General features: G+C 34.2%; 2 protein-coding genes across 13 annotated transcripts in view; one reads left to right on the top strand and one right to left on the bottom strand.

Moving 5' to 3' along the window:
- The window catches only part of SLC25A40 (solute carrier family 25 member 40), a 65,508-nt gene that overhangs the window by 41,556 nt on the left and 743 nt on the right, over positions 1-23,209 (top strand). For 6 of the 7 annotated variants that reach the window (XM_067746140.1, XM_067746142.1, XM_067746137.1 and 3 more), the window contains 7 exons: positions 1,550-1,617; positions 3,307-3,431; positions 4,097-4,270; positions 8,023-8,132; positions 10,555-10,636; positions 12,931-13,011; positions 13,371-14,567. In XM_067746140.1, coding sequence (XP_067602241.1) covers positions 1,550-1,617; positions 3,307-3,431; positions 4,097-4,270; positions 8,023-8,132; positions 10,555-10,636; positions 12,931-13,011; positions 13,371-13,483 — 753 coding nt within the window. In that variant the 3' untranslated portion in view covers positions 13,484-14,567. Of the gene's footprint in view, positions 1-1,549; positions 1,618-3,306; positions 3,432-4,096; positions 4,271-8,022; positions 8,133-10,554; positions 10,637-12,930; positions 13,012-13,370; positions 14,568-23,209 lie in introns of those variants that run through there. The other variant, XM_067746143.1, reaches the window with a different exon arrangement.
- Positions 17,193-23,209, bottom strand: part of RUNDC3B (RUN domain containing 3B) — a 147,525-nt gene continuing 141,508 nt past the window's right edge. For all 6 annotated transcript variants that reach the window (XM_067746132.1, XM_067746130.1, XM_067746131.1 and 3 more), the window contains one exon: positions 17,193-19,668. In XM_067746132.1, the coding sequence (XP_067602233.1) occupies positions 19,523-19,668 (146 nt within the window). In that variant the 3' untranslated portion in view covers positions 17,193-19,522. The remainder of the gene's footprint in view (positions 19,669-23,209) is intronic.

The following is a 23,209-nucleotide window of genomic DNA, read 5'->3' as shown; positions in this document are numbered from 1 at the left end:
CCCTGATCAGGGATTGAACTGGGCCCTTGGCAGTGAAAATGCAGAGTCCTAACCACTGGACTGCCAATAAATTCCCATTTTTCTTCATTCTTTTTCTCTTCCTTCTTCAAATTTAATAAGTTCTGTCTTCAACTCCAATGACTCCTTGATGTCTCCTTTCTGCTGTTAAGCCCACTTAGTGAATTTTTAGTTTCAGGTTTAGAATTTTCATTTCGCATTTTTTTTTTTTTTTTTTTTTTTTGCGGTACGCAGGCCTCTCACTGATGTGGTCTCTCCCATTGTGGAGCACAGGCTCCGGACACGCAGGCTCAGCGGCCATGGCTCACGGGCCCAGCCACTCCGCGGCATGTGGGATCTTCCCGGACCGGGGCGCGACTCCACGTCCCCTGCATCGGCAGGCAGACTCTCAACCACTGCGCCACCCAGGAAGCCCTGGCAGTTTCTTTATAGTAACTATTTCCTTGCTGAAATTACAAATTTGTCCATTCATTATGCACACATCATCTTTTAAATTCTTGAACGTGTTTATAATAGGTGCTTTGGAGTGCTTGTCTGCTGATTGCATCATCTTAATCATCTCAGTGTTGGTTTCTGTTGACTATTTTTTCTTTGAGTATGGGCACATTTTCTTGTTTCTTTTTATGTCTAATGAATTTTGTTTGGATAGTGAACATTATGAAGAATGCATTGTAAAGACTGTGGATTTTTTTATATTCTTCTGAAGAGTTGGTTCTGTTCTAGAAGGCAGTTAACTTTGGCTGGATTCAGTCTTTCACGCTCAGGCACCATTGTGGTGGGCTGCAGCTGAAATTTCCGCCCAGCCTTTAGTTGCTGGGGTTTTTTTGGTTTGTTTCTGCCAGAACTCTTGTCTTCTCCTGGGGTTGCATAATTTAGTGGTGAGCCACGTTTTGTGGCTGATTTTGTCTCTAAATTTGGGGGCTTATGTCCTCTGCAGGCTTTTTCCCTACGATTCCCCTTGTAACTTTCTGATTAGTCTACCAGACTAAACTCTAATATTTGCCATCTCAAGCAAGTAAATGTGCTTTTCCTTGGAACTCCCACAGGCAAAAAGCTGTAAATTTGCAAATCTCACTCACTGCACTCTGTCTTTCAACAGTAAGCTTCCCTATAGTTTCTACTTGCTTTTGGTTCTTCTCCAGAGATTTCAGATATTGGGTTTAAGTAATATTTTCTCAGATTTCATAATTGGACAGGAGAGTTAATCTCTGCTATTCGTCCACTTCCTTTTTATAATAATCTTTGAAAACATTGCTTCTAAGCCCTAAAGTAGAACAATCCCAAGCTGAGTAATATAGATTTTATTCTGTAAGCAGGAAGTATCATCCAGAAATGCTCTACTTGTGTTTGAAAGTTGAGAAAAATTCTTTTTATTTTTTTTAAAGAATGGGCATACATAAATCTGAGAAGCTTTTTATTTTAGAAATAAGTGCTTGAAAGAAGCAAATTACCAATCAATTATCACTACAAACTTTTTTGTATATAAGGTTCAGGTATATATTTTGACCACTTCTTTCTATTATAATTTTAGGATGCCTTCTTGAAAATCATTCGAAATGAGGGCATTAAATCCCTGTGGAGTGGCCTTCCTCCCACCTTGTAAGTTGAAATTTAATATTTTTCTTACTAAATGATGGTTGTTATTTTGCCTTATAATCAGCCTCGTTGGACAACATCATGCATTTTTAATGTTAGTGCTTTTTCATTTTCTAGAGTATTTTTTTGTGAATCTCACAGCTGTCCACATATTTGATGATTTGCTGGAAGGATTCACAGGACCTAAAGAAGGTGATAATCATGTCTGTGGTTTATCACAGCAAAAGAAACGAAGCAGAATCAGTAAGGGGAAAGGACACAACAGGAGTCGACCAGGCAAAGGCACCCTGAGCCCTCCAGTGTGACACTGCAGAGCGTGTGCTGCTTCTCCCAGCACCGAGCTGCAGCAGCACACGCAGTGTTTCTGTCTCATGCAGCCCTGGAGTCTGAGTCTAGGGCTTGTATTGCGGGCTGATGACATAGGCACATTCTGTTTGTGACCAGCTGTGATTACCAAAACTCCAGCGCCCCAAAAAGCAAGCAGATGTTTACCAAAAATCACATCATTTGCACAAACCAACCTAGACAAGCTGGTTTAGTGCTCCAGACATACAGAAAAACCTTGTTACAGGGAACATTCCAAGGGCTAAATTCCTTGGGGGTGACCAAAGGTCAAGCAGGCAGATAGGTCCTCCTGAAGATACAGATTAGAGCAGCTAGGCCTGCTGTGTTCACTTTGGTGCACAAGCATAACTTTTTTTTTCATGTTCAGAAATTAAGAATTTAGTGTTCATTTGACTGTTTATTTTACTAAAATAATGAGAGGTATTGTGCTATGTATACTTTCCTTTTCCAGATAATTATAATTCTCTACTAACTAGCTATTATATGAATTAACATGACAAGCTAGTAAGGCTGGATGTAAAAATCCCATAATATCTTGACTTTCTCTGCCTCCTTTCTTTCTAATTTATCTTTTTATAGAGCAAATTAGTCAGTTTTGAGGCATATATTCTAAACAGTGCCTGAGGTTATAAAGTTAGCGGTAGATCCAAGAGCAGCAGTCGGTCTTATTCCTACATTCTCATCGTCACACTTCACCGTAGAACATCAGGCATTTCCATGTGTGGTCTGTTAATGTCCTTGGTTAGGCCATAAACAGACTGGTTTTTTGTTGCATTAATATTTATGACATGACAGTACCTGCAACTTTGTGTTTAATTAATGACTCCCTCTTAATATTTTCATTTAAAAGAGTAAGTCATTGGAATTTCCTCAAAACTCTAGTATATATAATTCCAGCGACATTAATTGTAATTTATTTTCAGTTATAAATAGGTATGGTATATGGTCCACAGTTCAAAAGAATTTTACAATTGTGCTTGTACTTTTAACTTTAGTGATTTTCATGTTATCGTAATGTAGTTGGGAAGGAAGACCAGAAACAGAGTAAGTCAAGGAGATAGAGAAGTCCTCATTTGTCTTTTCCTATTTATGACCTGACTGGGTGCTCTGTAACTTAACTTCCCAACTACAATATAAACCTTTGGAGAGCACATACCTACTTTACACCTTTTTGTTGCCTAAGTTAAACACTAATAATTTTTTAAATTAAAAAAAAAATTGATCTCATGGCTGATTTGTTGTGGTTTTCAGCTTATATAAAATAGAAGGATTTTATCTTATAATTAATAATAAGAATATGCTTAAGCCTTTGACAATGTTGTACAAATCTTTTTGTGTTTCTAACAGAGTGATGGCAGTTCCTGCCACAGTTATTTATTTTACCTGCTATGATCAATTAACTGTTCTTCTGAGATCTAAATTAGGAGAAAGTGAAAGCCACATACCAATTGTTGCTGGAATTGTGGCTAGACGTAAGTAATAAATTACTGTATTTTCATTCTGATTTCTGCTTAACGCTTGTTTTAAAATTTTGATATTCATAGAGAATTTGTTTAAAATACAGAGTATTGGTAAAGATATATTTTGCATTGTAGTTTGTACTGATTTGTTAATATCTATACTCTAGAAGTCATATTGTATGGTGATTGCTATCAGAATGAGATGGGATCAACCTATCCCTGTCAAATCTTGGACAGAGATTTGAGATTTTAGACTTTAGATTCTAGATTTTAGGATGATAACAAATAGCTGTCAAATTAATGCCAACGTCTTTAATCATTTTCCTTATAGACTTTGAGATTCAGAGTTTAATCATAAGGAAATTTGCCTCTGCACAGAAGAACATTTTTCTCTGTGCAGTGGAAGTGAGGTTTGTAGTAGTCCTGGTTGATGTATAAGGGTTGTTGGAACTGCTCTTGAAAGAGCTGAAACCAGAAAGAGTAAGGTATGTGAAATAGCTTTATCAAGGAAAAAAATCTGAGCCAGTATGGTTGGTATCATAAGATATTTGATTTTAAGGTTTGCTTCATTTCAGAATAAAAGCTTAAAATAAAAAAATGCATGAAATATTAATTTTTGCATGTGTGTTTTCATAATGCATGGCTTTATTTTTGTTGTATTTGCTTGTTTGTACTAGTTGGTGCAGTAACTGTAATAAGTCCACTGGAATTGATTAGAACCAAGATGCAATCTAAGAAGTTTTCTTACGAGGAACTGCATCAATTTGTCAGCAAGAAAGTGTCTGAAGATGGTTGGATTTCCCTCTGGAAGGGCTGGGCTCCTACCGTTCTTAGAGATGTACCATTCTCAGGTAGGGTTTATCTGCAGGTTTGCCTTACATATCACTTTTAAATCAAGTAAATTTTAAACCCTTTAAGGCTAAAGGTAAGTTATCTTCTTTAGTGACCACACACTCCTAGTTCAGTGTTGGGCTCTCAGATCTTGATAAGTATTTATTGAATGAACAGTTTCTAATTCAAGCCTGGCTTTCTTTTCTCTTTGTGTTTATGTTTAATTTCTTTTTAAACATTAATTGGTGTGTATTCATAGTTAGATAATGCAAAGTACCTTTAAAATTAAGTCATAATTAGTAAGATAAGTAAAGTACTACAAATCAAGATATTATAAAATACATTTAAGGGACTTCCCTGGTGGTGCAGTGGTTAGGAATCCGCCTGCCAATGCAGGGGAAACGGGTTTGATCCCTGGTCCGGGAGGATCCCACATGCCGCGGAGCAACTGAGCCCGTGTGCCACAACTACCGAGCCTGCGCTCTAGAGCCTGCAAGACAACTACTGAGCCCATGTGCCACAACTACTGAAGCCTGCGCGCCGCAACAAGAGAAGCCACTGCAATGAGAAGCCTGCACACTACAACAAAGAGTAGCCCCCGCTCGCCACAACCAGAGAAAAGCATGTGTGCAGCAACGAAGACCCAATGTGGCAATAAATACATACATACATACATACGTTTAAGACCACCTGTGAATTATATTGACTCCTACTTTTTTCAGTTATTAAAGATAAAAATCTCCCCCACTGAGTGTCCTGTAGGGACTGTTAATAAATCAGATTTGAGATAGTTCTAATCATTGAATTATACAAAGGGAGAAAAATCATGATAAGAAGTGCAAAAATAACAAATAACTTGTAGAATGTGCATACTTCAGTAGTGTTGGGTTGGCCAAAAAGTTCTTTTGGGTCTTTGGTAACATGGGAAAATCCCGTGGCCAACCCAGTATTTCTCTCGTGAATCTCAGAGGTTTCCATTTAAAACCTGGAAGATTGCAGCAGTATTTACAATAGCCAGGACATGGAAGCAACCTATGTGTCCATCGACATATGAGTGGATAAAGAAGATGTGGCACATACATAGAATACAATGGAATATTATTCAGGCATAAAAAGGAGTGAAACTGAGTTATTTGTAGTGAGGTGGATGGACCTAGAGTCTGTCATACAGAGTAAAGTAAGTCAGAAAGAGAAAAACAAATACTGTGTGCTAACACACATACATGGAATCTAAAACAAAAATGGTTCTGAAGAACCTAGGGGCAGGACAGGAATAAAGATGCAGAAGTAGAGAGTGGACTTGAGGACACGGGGAGGGGGAAGGGTGAGCTGGGAAGAAGTGAGAGAGTGGCATGGACACATATACACTACCAGATGTAAAATAGATAGCTAGTGGGAAGCAGCTGCATGGCACAGGGAGATCAGCTCGGTGCTTTGTGACCACCTAGAGAGGTGGGATAGGGAGGGTGGGAGAGAGACGCAAGAGGGAGGGGTTATGGGGATGTATGTATACATATAGCTGATTCACCTTGTTATACAGCAGAAACTAACACACCATTGTAAAGCAATTATACTCCAATAAATATCTTAAAAAAATAAAATATAAAACCTGGAAGAAATAATTATTGAGAACCCTTGTATTAACATTCCTTTCTTTTTCCCTTTGACTTACTCCTTTTCTTGGGCTGTCATTCACATCTCTGCATCTTTCCCTTTCCATTAGTATTTTTCTTCAACGTTTTGTGTTCAGTTATGCTTTTTAGAAACATCATAAATTCCTAGACCAATACTTTTTCATTTTTTAAATTATATTTGATACATTAAAAGTAATGAAGATATAAATTATGCAGTGCACTAATAAAATGGACACCTGTGAAGTCATCACTTCAATATATGAATTAGAATATTGAATTTTTAAAATCATGAAACCACATACGTCCACCTCCACTGTTACATCCTCAGTGGTAACCACTCACACTGAATTTTTATCGTTTATTTGATTTCTAAAAAGTAGTTTTACCATGTATGTATTACTGCTAAATAATGTTAGTGACTTTTGCCTATTTTTGAGGTTTATAACTTATTTTACTCAAAAATGTAAGATTCATTCTTGGTTTTCATGTGTAACTGTTTTGTTTTCACTCGTGTTTATGTCTGAGAAAACAGTGCTGTGAACATTTTTTTTTTAATGTGTATGGGTGTAAGAATCTCTTCAGTTTTAGATTTGCTGGTTCATGTAAATATACACATTTTAAATTTTATGTGGTAATATCGAACCCTTTTCTAAAGTGATTGTGCAGATCACAACCACCAGCTTCCTGCTGCTTCATTTCAAACCCTCACCAGCACTTTTATTGCCAAAAGTTCTTAATTTTTGTTTACCTAGTAATATAAAATGGTATCTCACTTTAACTTATATTTCCCTGCTCATTAATGAGGCTGGACATGTTTCACTGGCCATTTATTTATCCATAATTGATTAGGGATTACGGCTGAAGTAAGTGTTCATTTCCTCTTCGTATGGATAGTTATCTGGGCATCATTTATTGAATAACCACACCTGCTGCCGGGATTTGTTGTGTCACCTGTCGTATCAAAGTTTCATATATGCATGGATGTGTTTCACTGGCCAATTTGTTTAACCCTGTGCTAACAGTACGGTACTTCTAAATTAAAGTGCGTAATAAAAAAATCTTCATGATACCTTTTTTTGTTTTTGCCGTAGGAATGTCCTTTTTCTTTATAACTCTTAAAGTCTTTTAGTAGAGATTTAAAATTTTCTTTATAAAGGTTACATATATAACCTCTTTTTCTAACATTCATTTATAGGTACCACTCACCCACAACTTTCAGTGCCTATTTTAAAAGACCTATTTAAAAAAAAGCTGTCTGAATCTTTGTGGCTGCTGCAGTGTTACCGTCAATTCTTGTCTGTTAGCTTATATTCAGCTACTTGTAAACTCTTATAGATTCTAATTTGCCTATCTTTTACGTTTTCTATGTAGACAATAATATGTAAATTGTAACTACTTTATTTCTTCATTTTTTAATAGTTACAGCTTTTTTTCTATGAATACTGTGCTTCCTGTGCTGCCTAGTACAATTTTGAATAGCAGCGATAGTGTCGCATCCCTATCATTTTCCTCATTCTAAAGGGAATAGTTCTGTTGTTTCACCATTAATAATTTTTGCTACAAGTTCTTGACGCATATCCTTTATCAAGTTGGAGAATTTCCCTTTTATTCCTAGGTTTCTAAGACATTTATTTGCTTTAAATGAAAGTGTACTGAATTTTATAAAATGCTTTTCCATCATTTTTAGATGATCATACAATTCTGTTAATGTGGTATATGGCATCTAAAGTGCTTATTATGTTTACTGCCTTTGCATTCATCAGATAACTCAATTTAGTCATAGCATGTGATCATTTATGAGATAGTCTGGCTTCAGTTGCTGATTATTTTTTATTTTTTAGGATTTTTACATCAATGTTCATGAATGAGATGGAACTGTACTTTTCCTTTCCTCTCCTGTCCTTGTCAGGTTTTGAAATTAAAGTCCTACTTTTTACTGATGCATAGTTTTTTTGTTTATAAGAAGACGACTAGAATATAATTGAGAATTTTTTTTTTTAAATCTCACCTAGTATGTGTCTAAGCAGAAAGCAAGGTGTGTCAAGACTAGAATTCTCTTTCCTTTAACATACAGTATTCCTTAACTATTTAAAGTCCACATTTAAAAATATGTGTTCATCTCATTCTCTGTTTTACAGCAATGTACTGGTATAACTATGAAGTTTTAAAGAAGTGGTTGTGTGCAAAATCTGGTTTATGTGAACCGACGTTTATGATCAACTTTACTTCAGGGGCATTATCTGGTTCTGTAAGTTTATTCTTTTGTTGTTAATATTCCACAATAGTGATAATTGTCTTACTAAAATAGAACAAAATATTATGTAGCATTTCATGTCTATTGAGATAGTACTTTGGGGCTGCAGTGCTTTAAAATTTTTATAAGTACTTACTACCCTATTTTGAAGATAAATTACTAGCCATTAAATATTTTAAAATGCAAATACATTATATTTTTCTGAATCTTCTGGATTTGTTAGATGACAGTTGTGATAATGGTAAGAGTTTAAATAGTACTTTATTCTTTACAAGGTATTTGGCAGTTTGGTCATTAAATGCCAGTAGATCTGGTTAGTTAGTATTTTATAGAGTGTCATCTCATATGTATAATCGGATTGAATAGAAGGAATTTCATCCTTTGCTGCTAATTCCTGTTTCTTTGGGAACATTTTGGCTGAGTACCTCTTAAAAGAATTTTAATAAAAGTTATAGTCAGAAGGGAGAAATCTCAAATGACCATTTTTGGGTAGTAGAGAGTTCACCTTTTGCCACCCCTCCACATAATGAAAAGCTGTGTAGTGGACTTCCTTTATGCACATTCTCATCACCATGATCTTGCTCACAAAGAGCTTTCTTATACCCACATACTTAGAAAATGAATTTGTGATGACACAGAGTGATGTGCTGACATATTGGAACCAAATGAAAACAAGAGTGAAGGAGCATAGTGAGGTCATGGAGACCTGCAGAAAAATACTGGAGTAACTGTGTCAGAAAACCTAGGCTAAGGAAGCCCCTGAGATTGTGCTCAAAATTTAGACGTGAATATTCCCGGGTCTGAGATCTTATCAAATTAAGCCTAGTGGGGTATAAAACTATTGAGGTAAAAGAGCAATTCTTTTTAGCAATTTAAGTAGTTAGAATACCAGCAAAATCTTTTCATTATCTTTCTTATTTGTGAGGTGATTAAAAGTAACTTGATTTTATTTTATTTATATATTAATCCAGCACGAATGAAGAAAAACAAGTACTATTTATATTTAGAGATTCATAACAGTTGGAATTATAGAACCAATTCTGTACTTAATGCTTTATATCTTAAAAAAAAAAGGCTATATATCCTATAGCCATTGAATAATGGCTATAGGCTGTTGTCCCAGCTTTCCAGTAATACGAAGGAACGTTCTCTATTCTACTACTTCTGCCTAACATAGAAAATTTATTTTAAAAAATTTTAATGATTTAGAAAATATTGCTGCCTTTTGACTGTTATCAAATAACAGCAGAAAAAGCACATCAGTGGGACAATGTCTAGGCTTTCTGTCAGAAAACAAAATAGCCTAAACCATATCATTTTACCAAGTGTCAGGCTCATACCACATTGTTGCTACCTTTGATACTCCCGTCGGCCCTCCCTATCCAGAGGTTCTGCATCTGCAGAGTCAACCTATTCGATTCCTGATTGTTGAATCCACGGATGCAGAACCGCAGATATGGAGGGCCGCCTCTACTGCACCATTTTATATAAGGGATTTGAGCATCTGCAGATTTGCGTATCTGTAACCAATACCCCCAGATACTAAGGGACAACTGTATGTGTTAGGTTGTGGAGATGGAGACACAATAATTGATTTTATCTTACCTGAGATCTTTGAAACTGATTTCAAGAACTTAAATCTTTTAACATTGACAGGTGAAATAAATATAATGATTTTAAAGGGTATTTTATGAGCATATTGGCCAAATGTGAGTTGGGAAGCAAAAAATAGAGACCAGGTTTTACTTTGTATGATTGTTGTATCAAATATTATGAGACATTCTTCAGGGAATTTATTATTTCAAAAAACCTTCATTGCTTAATTAGGGCATTATGAAAATAATTGTTAAATTGATTCATTTTGAGGTAAGTTTTAAAAAATGTGACTTGTGAGCTACATTTGATAAATATGTTGAAACCTATAAAGAAAAGGTATATAGAACTAAAAGTACATTTTCTTTATTTAAATTTAATTTTAAATTATATTTATTTTAAAAACATTTGTTGAAAAATTTTAAATGCTTACTAGATACTTGAGAAGTTCCACTTTAAAATATTATACCTTCATATGTAGAAAAGGAATAATGGAACACACAGGAGCATCAGAAAATGTGAATACTGGTTTCAGAGTCAAAGAGGTCTGGTTGGAATTCTGACTCTGCCACTGATAGTTGTGTGACCTCAGGAGAATAGGGGAACTTTTCTGAGACTGTTTACTTACTCCTGAATTTTGGGAGGAATATGTAAGACATATATCTGTTTTCTTTAATAGAGCTTCTTTTAAAATACCTCTGGTTTCATTTTATGTTTCAGTTTAGCTGTGATTTTTATTACTATCCTTATTAAGTAATGTGCTAATTAGAATATTAAAATACTTTAGGAAAAATAGATTTAAATCAGTTTTACTTTTTGTTAGTTTGCAGCTGTTGTAACTTTGCCATTTGATGTGGTAAAAACACAAAAGCAGACACAACTTTGGATGTATGACAGTCGGAAAAGTAAGTGTAATGAATTTACAACATTTTTAAGATGCCATGAAAAATTTTTTCTTTCCAGATACTAAGTTAGGAATATCTAAAATAGGGAAAACAAGACTTTTTTTTTTCCTTTGTTACCTTACTCTTTATCTAACTCAAACTAATACTCGGTCAGAATGGAATACCCAGAAAAAAATACTCTAAACCTAAACAAAAAATTTAAGAAATCTTAAAGACTATGTATTTTGCCTGCCATGAGTTAAGTCTCATACCTGCTATGTAGAAGATTAAATTATGTAAGTAGTCTTTGAAATAAATGTAGGCAAACCAGGATGAAGGATAGGCAATTACTGGGAAACCTTTTTTCTTAGTGCATCTTGTTTCATTCGTATGCATACACATTTTGTTGTTGTTGTTGATTTTTTAGCTTCCCTTCTTTTGATGTGTTTTCTCTGCCTATTATCCCATCTACTTCTTTATAACCTCTAATTTCTTCTAGAACAAAAGCATACTGTTAGTTGCTTCTACTAGATCCAGTCTGTCGTTGTTATAGAAAGTATAGCAAGCCCACTGGAAATGGGGCTTCGATTGTTTCTGAAACATACAATTGTTAGGATTTGATAAATTTGAATGGTCAGTAGATGAGTGTTTATTTTATTGTTGTCTCTGCTTGAAATATTTAATAATCACGGTGTTTCCTTACACTGTAAGAAGTTGCTTATCACCTGTAGGATTAGCTCTTTGATGTTGGATCTTTAGGCAGGAGATACTTTCAAGGTTCTGTTAGAGCTCTGCAGTGGCTTACCTCCAGTTGATAACTCTTTCTGTTCTTTCTCTTTTACATTAATTTCACCCTATTAAAATAGAGACCAGTCTGGGACTTGAGTTCTATAAGATTAGAAATACCCAGCTACTTGGCCTCCTTTCTTTTACCAGTTGTTTCCAGAATTTAAATGAAATAATTTAAACATGAAGTATAAGTTACCAACTTGTAAAGTTTTTGTCATTGACTTTTTTTAGAAAGTTAAATTCTAGTCATAAATATTTTGTTCTTGGTTTTAAAATGTGTATGTAATTACTATATTTATACTTACACTATTTATATTGATAGTTTAGCTTCTTAAGTAAATCAACAAGACCTCATTTATCTTCATAGGCAGAGAATCTGATATTTTATATGAAAGAAATTTTGAGATAATGAGCCCCTCTTCATTAAGTGGCAAATTCTAAAAAGCTGTTTTTGAAAGCTATCTTTCTCTAATTTTTCCTTTTCCTAGGCATACTTAATAATACACACTTTAGTCTTTCTTCATGACAGAGTTGTCATCATTGTACACATTGATTACTGTAGAGTTTCATAATGCAGCTCTCAGAAGCTAGTGAGGATCACTTAGGAGTGTTTGCCCAACATTCAGTGGTCTGAGACCACGACTTTGAAATCTTCAGCTTCACAGTTTTCACATGGTAGTATGCCTACTTCTCGGCCGACTTTTTTCACCTGTTGCATCTAGTAGTCTGTGGGCTAAGCCAGATGTTTGTAATCGTTGTGTAAAATGAAGGTAAGCAAACTTTATGTATGAACAGCTTGTTCATGAGGTTTATGTTTGAACTTCAGTAACATCTGTTTTTGTTGTTTTCAAAAGATACATAAATTAGTTTTTACTGTGTTCCAGATATTTGAGTAATTGCAAATAAGTGAGATGTTACTGTTAGTTACAGGAAAAATCTTCCCTTTGGAGGAGACAGTGCTGCTTTAATTTATTTCAAGACTGGTTCATCTAGTATTCAGAAAGGTTTTAATAAAGCAGGACCTCACTAGAGAGGAATGAACTGTTTTCCTCAAAAAACCTCTTTTTGGGGAAAAAAATTTTTTTTTAATGTATGCAATAAAAATTCATGAAAAATGGTTATCAGGGCTTTACTTTGGCTTTGGGAACCCCATGAAGATTTCTGTACATCTTTAAAAGTTTTCATTATGAAAGAAAGATTGTTAAGATGTGGAAAAAAGTACAAAGGATATACATACCACCAAGCTTAAGAAACAGACATCATCCATTCAGAAGAAGTCTTCTGTATTTTCCTCCTTGACTGCATCTGGTCCTGTGTACCTTAAAACTTATTGCCTTCATGATTTTTTCTTTTTAATGAATCCAACTATTAAAAATAAGATTTAAAATAGCTCTTTAGGTAAACAGATCTGTTCTTACTATAGTGAAACGATATACCACAAAGGCCATAAACACTCTTTTATGTGTATTATCTGTATTAGAAATTAAGTGGTAATTTATTATAGCATCATTTCTTTATTTTAACAGTTTCTATGCCTTTGCAAATGTCAACGTGGGCTATAATGAAGAACATTGTTGCTAAGAATGGATTTTCCGGATTATTTACAGGTAAAAATATTTCCTTTATCAAACCATTGACTAAAATGATTACTTTTACCTTTAAATCTATCACCTTCCTAAATTACCTTTCAGTAGGAAATAACTGAAAATATTTCACATTTACTATTTCCTCCTAAATATCTTTGCTATAAAAGTTTAAAAATGTTAAGTAACAGTAGATTTACTATTGATATTTCTAGGGAGGTGAGGAGTGAGCAGTTCGGCTTCTTCTTTGACAACAGTTTATGGGACAGTATTTCATATATCACTTCACTTACTTTGATAACTATCATCAGAACGAAACCAAATAAGTTACATTTAAAAAAATAAGGTAAAATTTGTTGTGAATTTTTTCTGTTCTCTTTCAGGCCTAATTCCTCGTTTAATTAAAATTGCTCCTGCTTGTGCTGTTATGATCAGTACATATGAATTTGCGAAGTCTTTTTTCCAGAAACAAAATGCTCGAAGACAGCAATACTAGAGATGCTATTTCAACCTGAAATAACAACCATGGCCAAATAATAAAATGGAGAATCTTAGAGAAGAGCTTTTTTTCACCATTATCTTACAGTGGTTTTATATCTTTCTTATCTATAATTTAAATGAATAAAATTTCTACTTTGCATTTAAATCATAATCCTAATTTTTAAATAAATTTTTTATCCTAATTTTTGAGATTTTGAAAAAATCCAGAAATCATAACCATTGAGCATTCTTGTAAAGAAACGAAGAATTATCCTACACTGAAAGCAATAATCTCAGAGTTTGATACAAATCTTGGTTTAAGTTAATCCTATTGGGAGTGTGTCAGAGACAACAGAACATTTTGAATTGTGTGCTGAATGATGTAGAGAGTCTAAAAGAAAAATTCGCAAATCTTTTATACAATTTAAATCACGGACATAGATATTTAAGTATTTCAGCAAAGTAGATAATGGAAGGCAGTCTTCAGATAACATTATTCACATATACCACATATTACCTATTATTTTTTTAAATTCACATGCATTTGGTATTTTGTTTTTTTACCTTGTTACTGTTCTAAGGCCTCATGAATATTAGGATTTTTCTGATCAGAGGTGTATGGTTATTTTATCTTCATGAACCAAAAATATACTAATTTGTATGATATGCTGCTGTTCTTGATGACTGAAGACCCTGTATTATCTACTGTCTCTGCAAGAGAGAGGGAGCTTTTACTGCCTGTATCAGATGTTCACTTCAGTCAAACTTGGGTGTACAGTGGAAAACCACATTATATTCAGACCAGTAAAAATGCTCTGTCAGCACAGGTTTCAGCTGTCCTGTAATGTAAATATTACCATTTGTGGAGTTCTCTAGGTCATTTCTATTGGCTTGTTCTAGCAAAATTGAGACTATTACTACAGTATCAGTCACAGAGTATTTCCAAAATGTCCCTTGATTTTACACATCTCACATTAGTATGCTAGACCAAGAACTAAACAGGCAGCAGTTTCCTTGAAGAAAGAGCTTTTGGTCACTGGATGCTAATGCCTAAATAATTTAATGAATGTAAGAACGAAATAAAAAGGATATGATTTCAAGACAGGAAACAATATTCTTTTTTAATATTTTTGTTTTTCTCAGGATCTGTATCCTGGGAGAAAAAGCACTTTATTGCAGTCTCTGTGAATTTTATGAAAATGTGAAGCATTTTTTTCCCTAAAATAGAGTAATATATTTAAGTGCCAAATCTCTAGTGTTGGTAGAGGAATTAATGTTATTTTCTAATATAGCAGAAAACTGTTTATGTTTCACCAGAAATAAACTCTGTAGGGTTTGTCTTTAACCTTTTGTGTTTATTTTATCCTGTGTTACCTTAAGTTTGCAACATATATATCCATAAAAATATATTTATAACTTTGACTTATATTTTCATTAAAATATTTTGTGCTTTCTTAAAATATCACTGTGCTTCTAGCTAAATATTTTCATATAAAATCATTATGTTAATGCTATACTACACACATATACATAAAAAACACACACACATGAAAGTTTATCTTGAACACTGATGTTTAACAGTATTAAATTTAAATTTACCTTGGTTCTGCTAGGCTTCTTTTTGATAACTGGTAGAAAAAGGCAGAAAAATTTAGGTTTTGAAATGCTTTCAAAAAAGCGGTCACGTATTTCAACTTAATGTCACTTATAAACAACGGAAGGGAAATTTTCATCCTCCCCCCACCCCACTACTGACTGCAGTTGTGAAAAATTCTTACTTTATGACTAGAATAACTTAAATAAATCTAATTCCCTACAGTTTTTCTAACATACATTACATGCAATGTATCTGAATGAAATGAAGGCTGAACTGAAGCTTTCTCTATACTTAAGTGGTCCAGAAGCATTAACAGTACCAACTGAAAAGCATTTGGTTACAAATTGTGTCCTTGGTAATGTTTCTGAAAGGAAACAGTTTCATTCTGTTAATGTTAATTTCTAACCTACACATTTAAATCTTTTAAGAAAAATGTCTTATGCAAGTATTACATGTTTGCTACCTTTCATATAATACACGTTTGACTTTTTAAAAAAGTAATATAGAATTAAAGTAAAATTTTCTTTTATTTCTAGGAAGACTATTCACTATGCTTATTTAGCCACATTTGACTACTTTAAATCCTAACCTCTTTTTTTCTGGGGCACAAATTACAGGGATGTGGGAAAGTTTAGTGTATCACTTGAAATTTTTTTTCCAAAATGAACTTTTAAAAATAAATTACTGCTGTTATATTTTAATCTATCATTCAGCACTTACTGAGACCTTTTATGTGGTAGGCAGTATAAAAAGCACTGGAGATAAGATGACATTTCAGATACTCTCACTGGCCTTCAGGTTTCAGCTGTGATTGCTACAAGTATACAAAAGGAGTGATGGAAAAGCTGAAGAATTCTCCCCTCAGCCTGTGGTGGAGGGACTGGTCAGGAGATGCTTCTAAGATTAGGACATGCGATCCAATTAAACATACCTGGAGGTTGGGAGTCTTCAATCAGGCAGTGGTATTTAGCACCAGTGGCTTGAGCGGAGAGTATACATGGCCATGAGGTAGGAGATAAGATTGGAGATGGAGTCCAAGGGGCCTTGTCCGCCAAAGGAGGAACAAGAAGCAACAGGGAGCCAAGTAAGTATTTTTGGCACAGCTTTAGAAGTTACAGTTGTGTTCTGTTTTGTTTTCCCCCCAAGACCAGTATTTTCTTTTAACTGAAAGAAAACAGAGTAGCACAGTTTAGCACAGCTATAGAACAGAAAACACTAGAATGTGTCACGTGTTAAGGCCAAGTGCTGTGTAGTGAAACTTTGGTTTTAGTTGGGTTTTAGAAAAATAACTGGCAGTATGAAAAATAGGACTTATAATAAGGTGATCTATTTAAAAACAGAAGTTTGGGTTTGGATTAAAATATATTTTTAAAAGGTACCACTGTGACATTGGTATAATTTTATCTTCTATCAGTGAAAAAAAAATGCTAAAGCAAAATACAAGGAGCTTTGCTTACAGAAGAGCAAAGTGGACTAGTTTAAAAATAAGGAGCCCTGATGTTCAAAGCAGTCATGTGACATTTCCAAGGTAATCCAATGTATTAGTTTATCAAAACTAGAAACTGTAACCAACAGCAGGAAATTTAACAAAGAATTTACATAAGTTGTAAATTTGAGAAACATTTTTAACCACTTGAAAACTTGTATGTAAATCTAATAAAGATGACTTAAATAAAAACCAGCTGAGTCTACTTGGATTTTTAAGGTTTCTGTCAATCATAATTAATAGTAGTCTGTATTTGGTACTTACCGCTTAACAACTTATACATATGATTTTATTTAATGTTGACATCCTGATGCCATCAGGCAGGTGCTGAGAAGATGGTGATGTTTCCATTTTACAGGTGAGAAAACAAACATGGTTGTTACATAATAAAATCAGAACACTGCCAAAACCACTACTGTACTGTACCACTTCAAAAGATGTTGTCAGCTTTAAAGCATATCATGTCATTTAAAAAAAAAATAAAACGTATTTAATTTGATACAAAATGAGGATTTCTCCGAAACCATTTTCATATTAGTATTTTAGGTGTTGATATACACTTACCACATTTGTTGAAACGAAAGTTCACTGTACATCTTGAATAAAGTAACTTTTTGTCAAGGAAAAAAATAAGACTGCTACTGCATGGTACAAAATGTTTAATATACATGCAACAAGTGTCGTACATCAAGGCAACAAAATACACATGGAAATAGTAGCATATAGTTCAGCATTCTATTTAGGGGAGGGTGTGTGAACAAGAAACACTACCACCTAAAATTAGAGATTGAGACATACCTCATGCAAACATTAACAAACTACCTCTATAACTAGTGTGAAATGAACTGTGTAGAAACCTGAAGTCACATTAGCAGATGAATTTTATACCAAGAGCTCCAAGAAAGGAGAAAAAGTCATTATCCTCAGATGTCATGTTTAAATCTGCATTTAGCAGCATGTTAAGATGCACAAGTTATTATACACATTAGGCAAATCTGAAAAACTTGATCAATTATGGAACCTTGTGTTTCTATATTATAAAAATGTATGGAAAAAATTTAACAATGATTTTTTTTTTAATTACTGAAGGATAATAAATGACATTTGAGAGTGGACCATGAATGAAAGCATTTAAACATTCTGATAGCTGTTAGGAAAGCAGCAATAGTGCTTAAGGCTAGCCTAAAATTTTTGAAGTTCCCCTCCTTAACCATTCTCATTCCCTCCTCCCAAGGTTTCCACTGTCCTCATTTAAACCTTCCTTCTGTTCCCCCAGGCTGATTACAAATTGCTTTAGATACCTCTCACTCACAATAATGTGTACAGAATTAAGAAGAAAGGTACCATTTCTCAATATTTGCATTACTGCAAGTACTAAAGCCTCAAGCTAAAGGAATAAAGCTCTGAATATGTTCTGGTACATCTAAGATAATTTATTTTAAGGGATTTCAGGGCTTCTTTGTCCCTGAAATGACCCTGTTTGAATGGTCTTACATATAAGACTAGCCTTGTTACTATTTATTATCTTAAATTCCAAATGATGAGCATAAAGCTCTAAATATTTCAGAGAACCACCACACTCCCACATTTCTAATACAAAGAATGACTGTAACAAGTGCTTCTTGTCTCCTCTCAATCAAATATTTTAGGAGGAACATTCTATATGTCAAAGTTACTAAGTTTGAATGTAGTGTTTTGTTAACAAATAAAAATGGCATATGAAGTCCCCAATAAGTACTGTAGTAGCCTCTTCATGTAAACAATGTATAAAAACTTCTTTGGCACAGCTGATCATGTTTTCCTCATATTACTTACTACAGAAAATATACTTCATACATTTTCTCTTTCAACATGGTGGAATTTTTAGGGACAAATGAACAGTTCCAAAATTTGCAAAAATTTAAAAGATGGTTCATGGCTTTTTAAAAAAAAATAATTTTTTACCTGTAGAAGTGGAGTAACTTTTAACATTAACATCAATTTTAAAATGAGATTATGGTATGATTAATGACGGAAGCTGTAAAGCATGTATGACACAATTCATTCTTGCATACGAGGCAGAAAAACAGCACTGGATGTCAGACACATTGTTAAGTATGGTGATTAGCCTACTGATCCTTAACTTTAAAAGCTTCTCAGATCCTTAAATGAACTTGAACTCTTTCCTGATAAAATACTTTTTCAAAATCTGTTCTACATTTTTAAATGTTTCCAGTTTATGAGACATAAATTTGATCAATTTTGAAATTGATAAACTTTTAAGAAAATCTTGGAAAAACAAAAACAAGAAATGTATTCACTTTACCTTAATGGTCTAAAATACTGTAAAACACTTTCCCTGTGACCCTAACAACTTTAGTAACTGCCTAACGACACATCCTACAAAATGTATAAAATGTTAAGTGGAATGTTAGGTTGATGCCAAATGATAAAGAAAAACTGAATAAGCCACTGTGAAACTGCAGCTAAGAACCTTTCTCTTCACTTTAAAGACAAGGCATTTCAATATCAGAACTTGGGAAGAAATTCATGAAAAATGAAGTAACTCATTCTTAGAAAATTTAATCACTGAATAAAAGAGCAAAAGAAAATACTTAGCTTAAGTCTCTAGAATAAAACCTTGAACTCGGTCTCTGGCAATTATGACACGTTTAAATATATGAAAATCAGCTCAATAATAAATGTGTACAATTTGCCATGGATGATTAGAGGATCTCTGAAAGTTTTTTTCAAGCCTATTCATTTTTAAACTTCCTCAGTGACAAATATAGGAATTTTAAAATGAAAAGTGGCAGAGTCATTTTGTTTTCACTTAGAAGTTTACATGGAGTGGACTGAATTCTCTAATATAAGCGACAGAATTCCAGACATGTGCCAGAGCAATATAAAATTCCAGATGTTTTCCCAGCAGTCAAACTTACATAAATAGAACATTTGCAACATAAAAACTTTTGGCTTTTACATAAAATTTTTCAGGATGGAGTTAGACCTGGACTTGTCATCTCTGTTGTAGGACTTGCAAGGTAGTCATTAGATTTTAGGCTTGTTAGAGATTTGTAACTTGCCACTGATGTTAGAGACCCACAGAGACCAAGTAATGAGGGAGTATCTTCTTTACCTGAAAATTAGGATAAAATAACAAATATTTAATTTCCCTTGAAGCATAATACCAAAAAGATCCTAAAGCCATTAAAATCTTACATACTCTACAAAACAGTACAAACATCTAACTATAAAATCAAACACCTATATGTTAACATGTTTGATCTTTCAGTACTTTCAGTGGTACCCTTATAAAACATTACAGAGGGAATATTTGTGCTTCTTGTAAAAGTTCTAGATATGGAAGTTTGAGATGTTTTGGAACAAGAAAGTTTACCTTGTTTTGGAGAATATGATCATATTCAATTAGTAAAGAATAACAAAAAATTAAAGTAACAATACCAGTGCTCAGGCCACAGGAATACCAGGAAATCCGTATGTAGGTAACGTAATACAGCAGAAGCAGAATTGCTTCAATTCAGTTGGAGGGCTTGATCTGGGAAGTTTTTATTCACTTACTGAATAAATGTTTATTCAGCACCTACTCTGCATCAGGAGTATTGTTACACAGTGCTGGACTTCAGTAGGCCCAAGAAGGAGGAATAGCAGATCTGTTTCCGCAGCCGGGGAAAACAAGTTCTTTCCAGAGCTGAGTAAGTTTCAACCCACAGTGTGCAAGTACCAGCGATAAGTGGCTGGTCTGAGGCTGTGAAAGGCTAATAACGTCTTTGAAAACTAGCGGTTTTCCAAAGAAGATGGAAAGCTTAGGTTTTACTCACGTGGTTATAGAAGTATAAACTGAACCAGATATCAGATGTTTCTGAATATTACACATTGTTTCAAACAGTCCCTCTGCACTGTTCTCATAGTTGTCGTATTAATGCTTTAACCCACTTTGTCATACTGTATGATAACTGTGGGGCTCTCTCCTTTATTAAACTATAGACTCTGAGAAAGGACATGGAATTTCTTGTGTTCGTTATTATATTCCCAGTGCTAGCACACAGTAGACACTCATTAAATAATTATGTAATTAATGATAATTCAGTAAGAACTGCACTGGGACACGAACGAACTCCTGTGTTCTTTACAGCTATGTGCCCTGGGGAAAGGCATCTTCTCTGAGCCTATTCTTTCCTTTGTAAAATGAGAACAGGTACCAAAAGATGACAACGTTAACTTCATAGTTTTGCTGACTAAAAAATACAGGAAAATACAACGGGTTAGGAAAAGATATAGAAGAGTAATTGTCACATTCAGGTTTCAAATGTTTTATCATCTTATGTCAGGATCAAAAGATATAGATGTTTCAAGAACCCTTTTAATGTCTAAGTTTAGAGACCTATTTCAGGCCAAAATGAGCTCTAGAGTTCCTGCTAAATGCTCCAGGAACTCAACTGCTTTGGATAGTCTCTCCCAAATTTCTAATTCATTACTGACCTGTAATGTTTTAAAGAGATTTACTACTAATTACATATACATATGTATGTATATATAACTATTTCCTTTATTGTAAATATATATGTCACGTACAATTTACCATTTCTGTCATTTTAAGTGTACAATTCAATGGCATTAATTACGTTCATGGTATTGTGCAACCATCACCAACCGCTATTTCCAAAAATTTTCATCAGCCCAAACAAAAAATCCCTGCCCTTTTTAAACAGTAACTCTACATTCTCCCCTTCCCCTCAGTCTCGGGAAACCTCTAATCTACTTTCTGTCTGTGAATTTGCCCATCCTAGATTTATTCTTATAAGTGGAATCATACAGCATTTGCCCTTTTGTGTCTGGCTTATTTCACTCAGCATAATGTTTTTTAAGGTTCATCCGTGTTGTATGTATCAGAACTTCATTCCTTTTCTATGGCTGAGTAATATTCCATTGTATGTACATACTACATTTTGCTTCTCCATTCACCTGTATGGACATTTGGGTTGCTTCCACCTTTTGACTACTGGAAATAATGCTGATGTAAACACTGGCACACAAGTATCTGTTTGAATCCTGTTTTCAGTTCTTTGAGAGTATATACTTAGGTTACACATATTTCTCAAATATAAAGATTATAACACAGTAATTGCAAAAGACTAAACCTAAATGTCTAACATAGTTACACAGTGGAGTAATATGCAGCTGTAGAAGAGAACGAGAAAGATCTCTACTGCTGTGTCGTGATTTCCAGAATGTACTATTTAGTGGAAAAAGAAAAGTGCGAAATAGTGCATAGTATGTTACCTTTTATCTTAAAAAGGAATATGAATTTATTTAAATTTGCATATGTTTTAAAGATCAATAGAAAGATAATTTAAAAATAAAAATGGTTACTTACAAAAGTAGAAGTGAACAGAGTTGAGGTGAAGTTTAAACATAGTACTTTGACTCTGGGATATATTCTCAAGATAAAATAATTAAAAACAAATCTTAAGCTATTTTAACTTACCCTATTTTAGTAATATAGATACTATTAGCTTGAAATTAAAACATATAATAGAAAAAAGCAAATAAGTCATTATGTTTCTATAAATTAGGAGCCAATATTTTATCATAAGATATAAAAATACAAAATCAAGTACATGGAAACCTGGACTCTTATGTGTGAATTACAAAATAAGATAAATTTAAGGTACATTTTTCTTTAAAAAAAATTCCTAACTGTCTAGTGAAGAGGGTTAGAAACAATGACCAATTCAGTCACAACAGGCACCCCTATGGCCCAGATTATGTTCTCTAACATCATTTTCTAGTGTAAGGAAACAGGACTTCTTGGAGAAATAGCTGATCCTGGGTATGGGCATGAAATATACCGAAGTAACTCAGATCATCTTGTTTTACACAGAGCAAGGAAGCTGTGACAGACTACCAGGATGTCAAAAGGACATAGGGGCCATCTTTTTCATAAGGGTCTCTCAGTGTCCAAAAAGGACAGTGACCTCCTGATGAGACATACTGAAAAAGATCCATTATTCATGTTGTATTCTTGCCAAATACGTTTAACCTGAATATGATAGCAATGAACAATCAGAGAAATCTAAATTGTCAGGCATTTAACAAAACAACTGGCTTGGGTGCCTAAAATATATAAATGTCAAGTGAGAGAAAAAGAAAAGTTGGGGATTGCTCTGCTAGATGAAAGGACACCAAAGAGATTGAAAACTAAATGCGTTGTGGGATCCTTGACTGGACTGGACCTAAAAAAAAAAAGCTAGGATATTACTGGAAAAGTGGAGAAATCATAACATTCAATACTTATCAGGTAATATTGTACTAAGGTTAAATTTCCTAGGGCTTCCCTGGTGGCGCAGCGGTTGAGAATCTGCCTGCTAATGCAGGGGACATGGGTTCGAGCCCTGGTCTGGGAGGATCCCACATGCCGCGGAGCAGCTGGGCCCGTGAGCCACAACTACTGAGCCTGCGCGTCTGGAGCCTGTGCTCCACAACAAGAGAGGCTGCGATAGTGAGAGGCCCGCGCACCACGATGAAGAGTGGCCCTCGCTTGCCACAACTAGAGAAAGCCCTCGCACAGAAACGAAGACCCAGCACAGCAAAAATAAAAATAAATAAATTTTAAAAAGGCAAAAAAAAAAAAAATTTCCTGAGGTCATAATGGTGTG

Source organism: Pseudorca crassidens, chromosome 8, assembly GCF_039906515.1.
Source record: "Pseudorca crassidens isolate mPseCra1 chromosome 8, mPseCra1.hap1, whole genome shotgun sequence".
In the NCBI taxonomy this organism is placed as follows: Eukaryota; Metazoa; Chordata; class Mammalia; order Artiodactyla; family Delphinidae; genus Pseudorca; species Pseudorca crassidens.
This window is presented reverse-complemented; position numbering and strand designations above follow the sequence as displayed.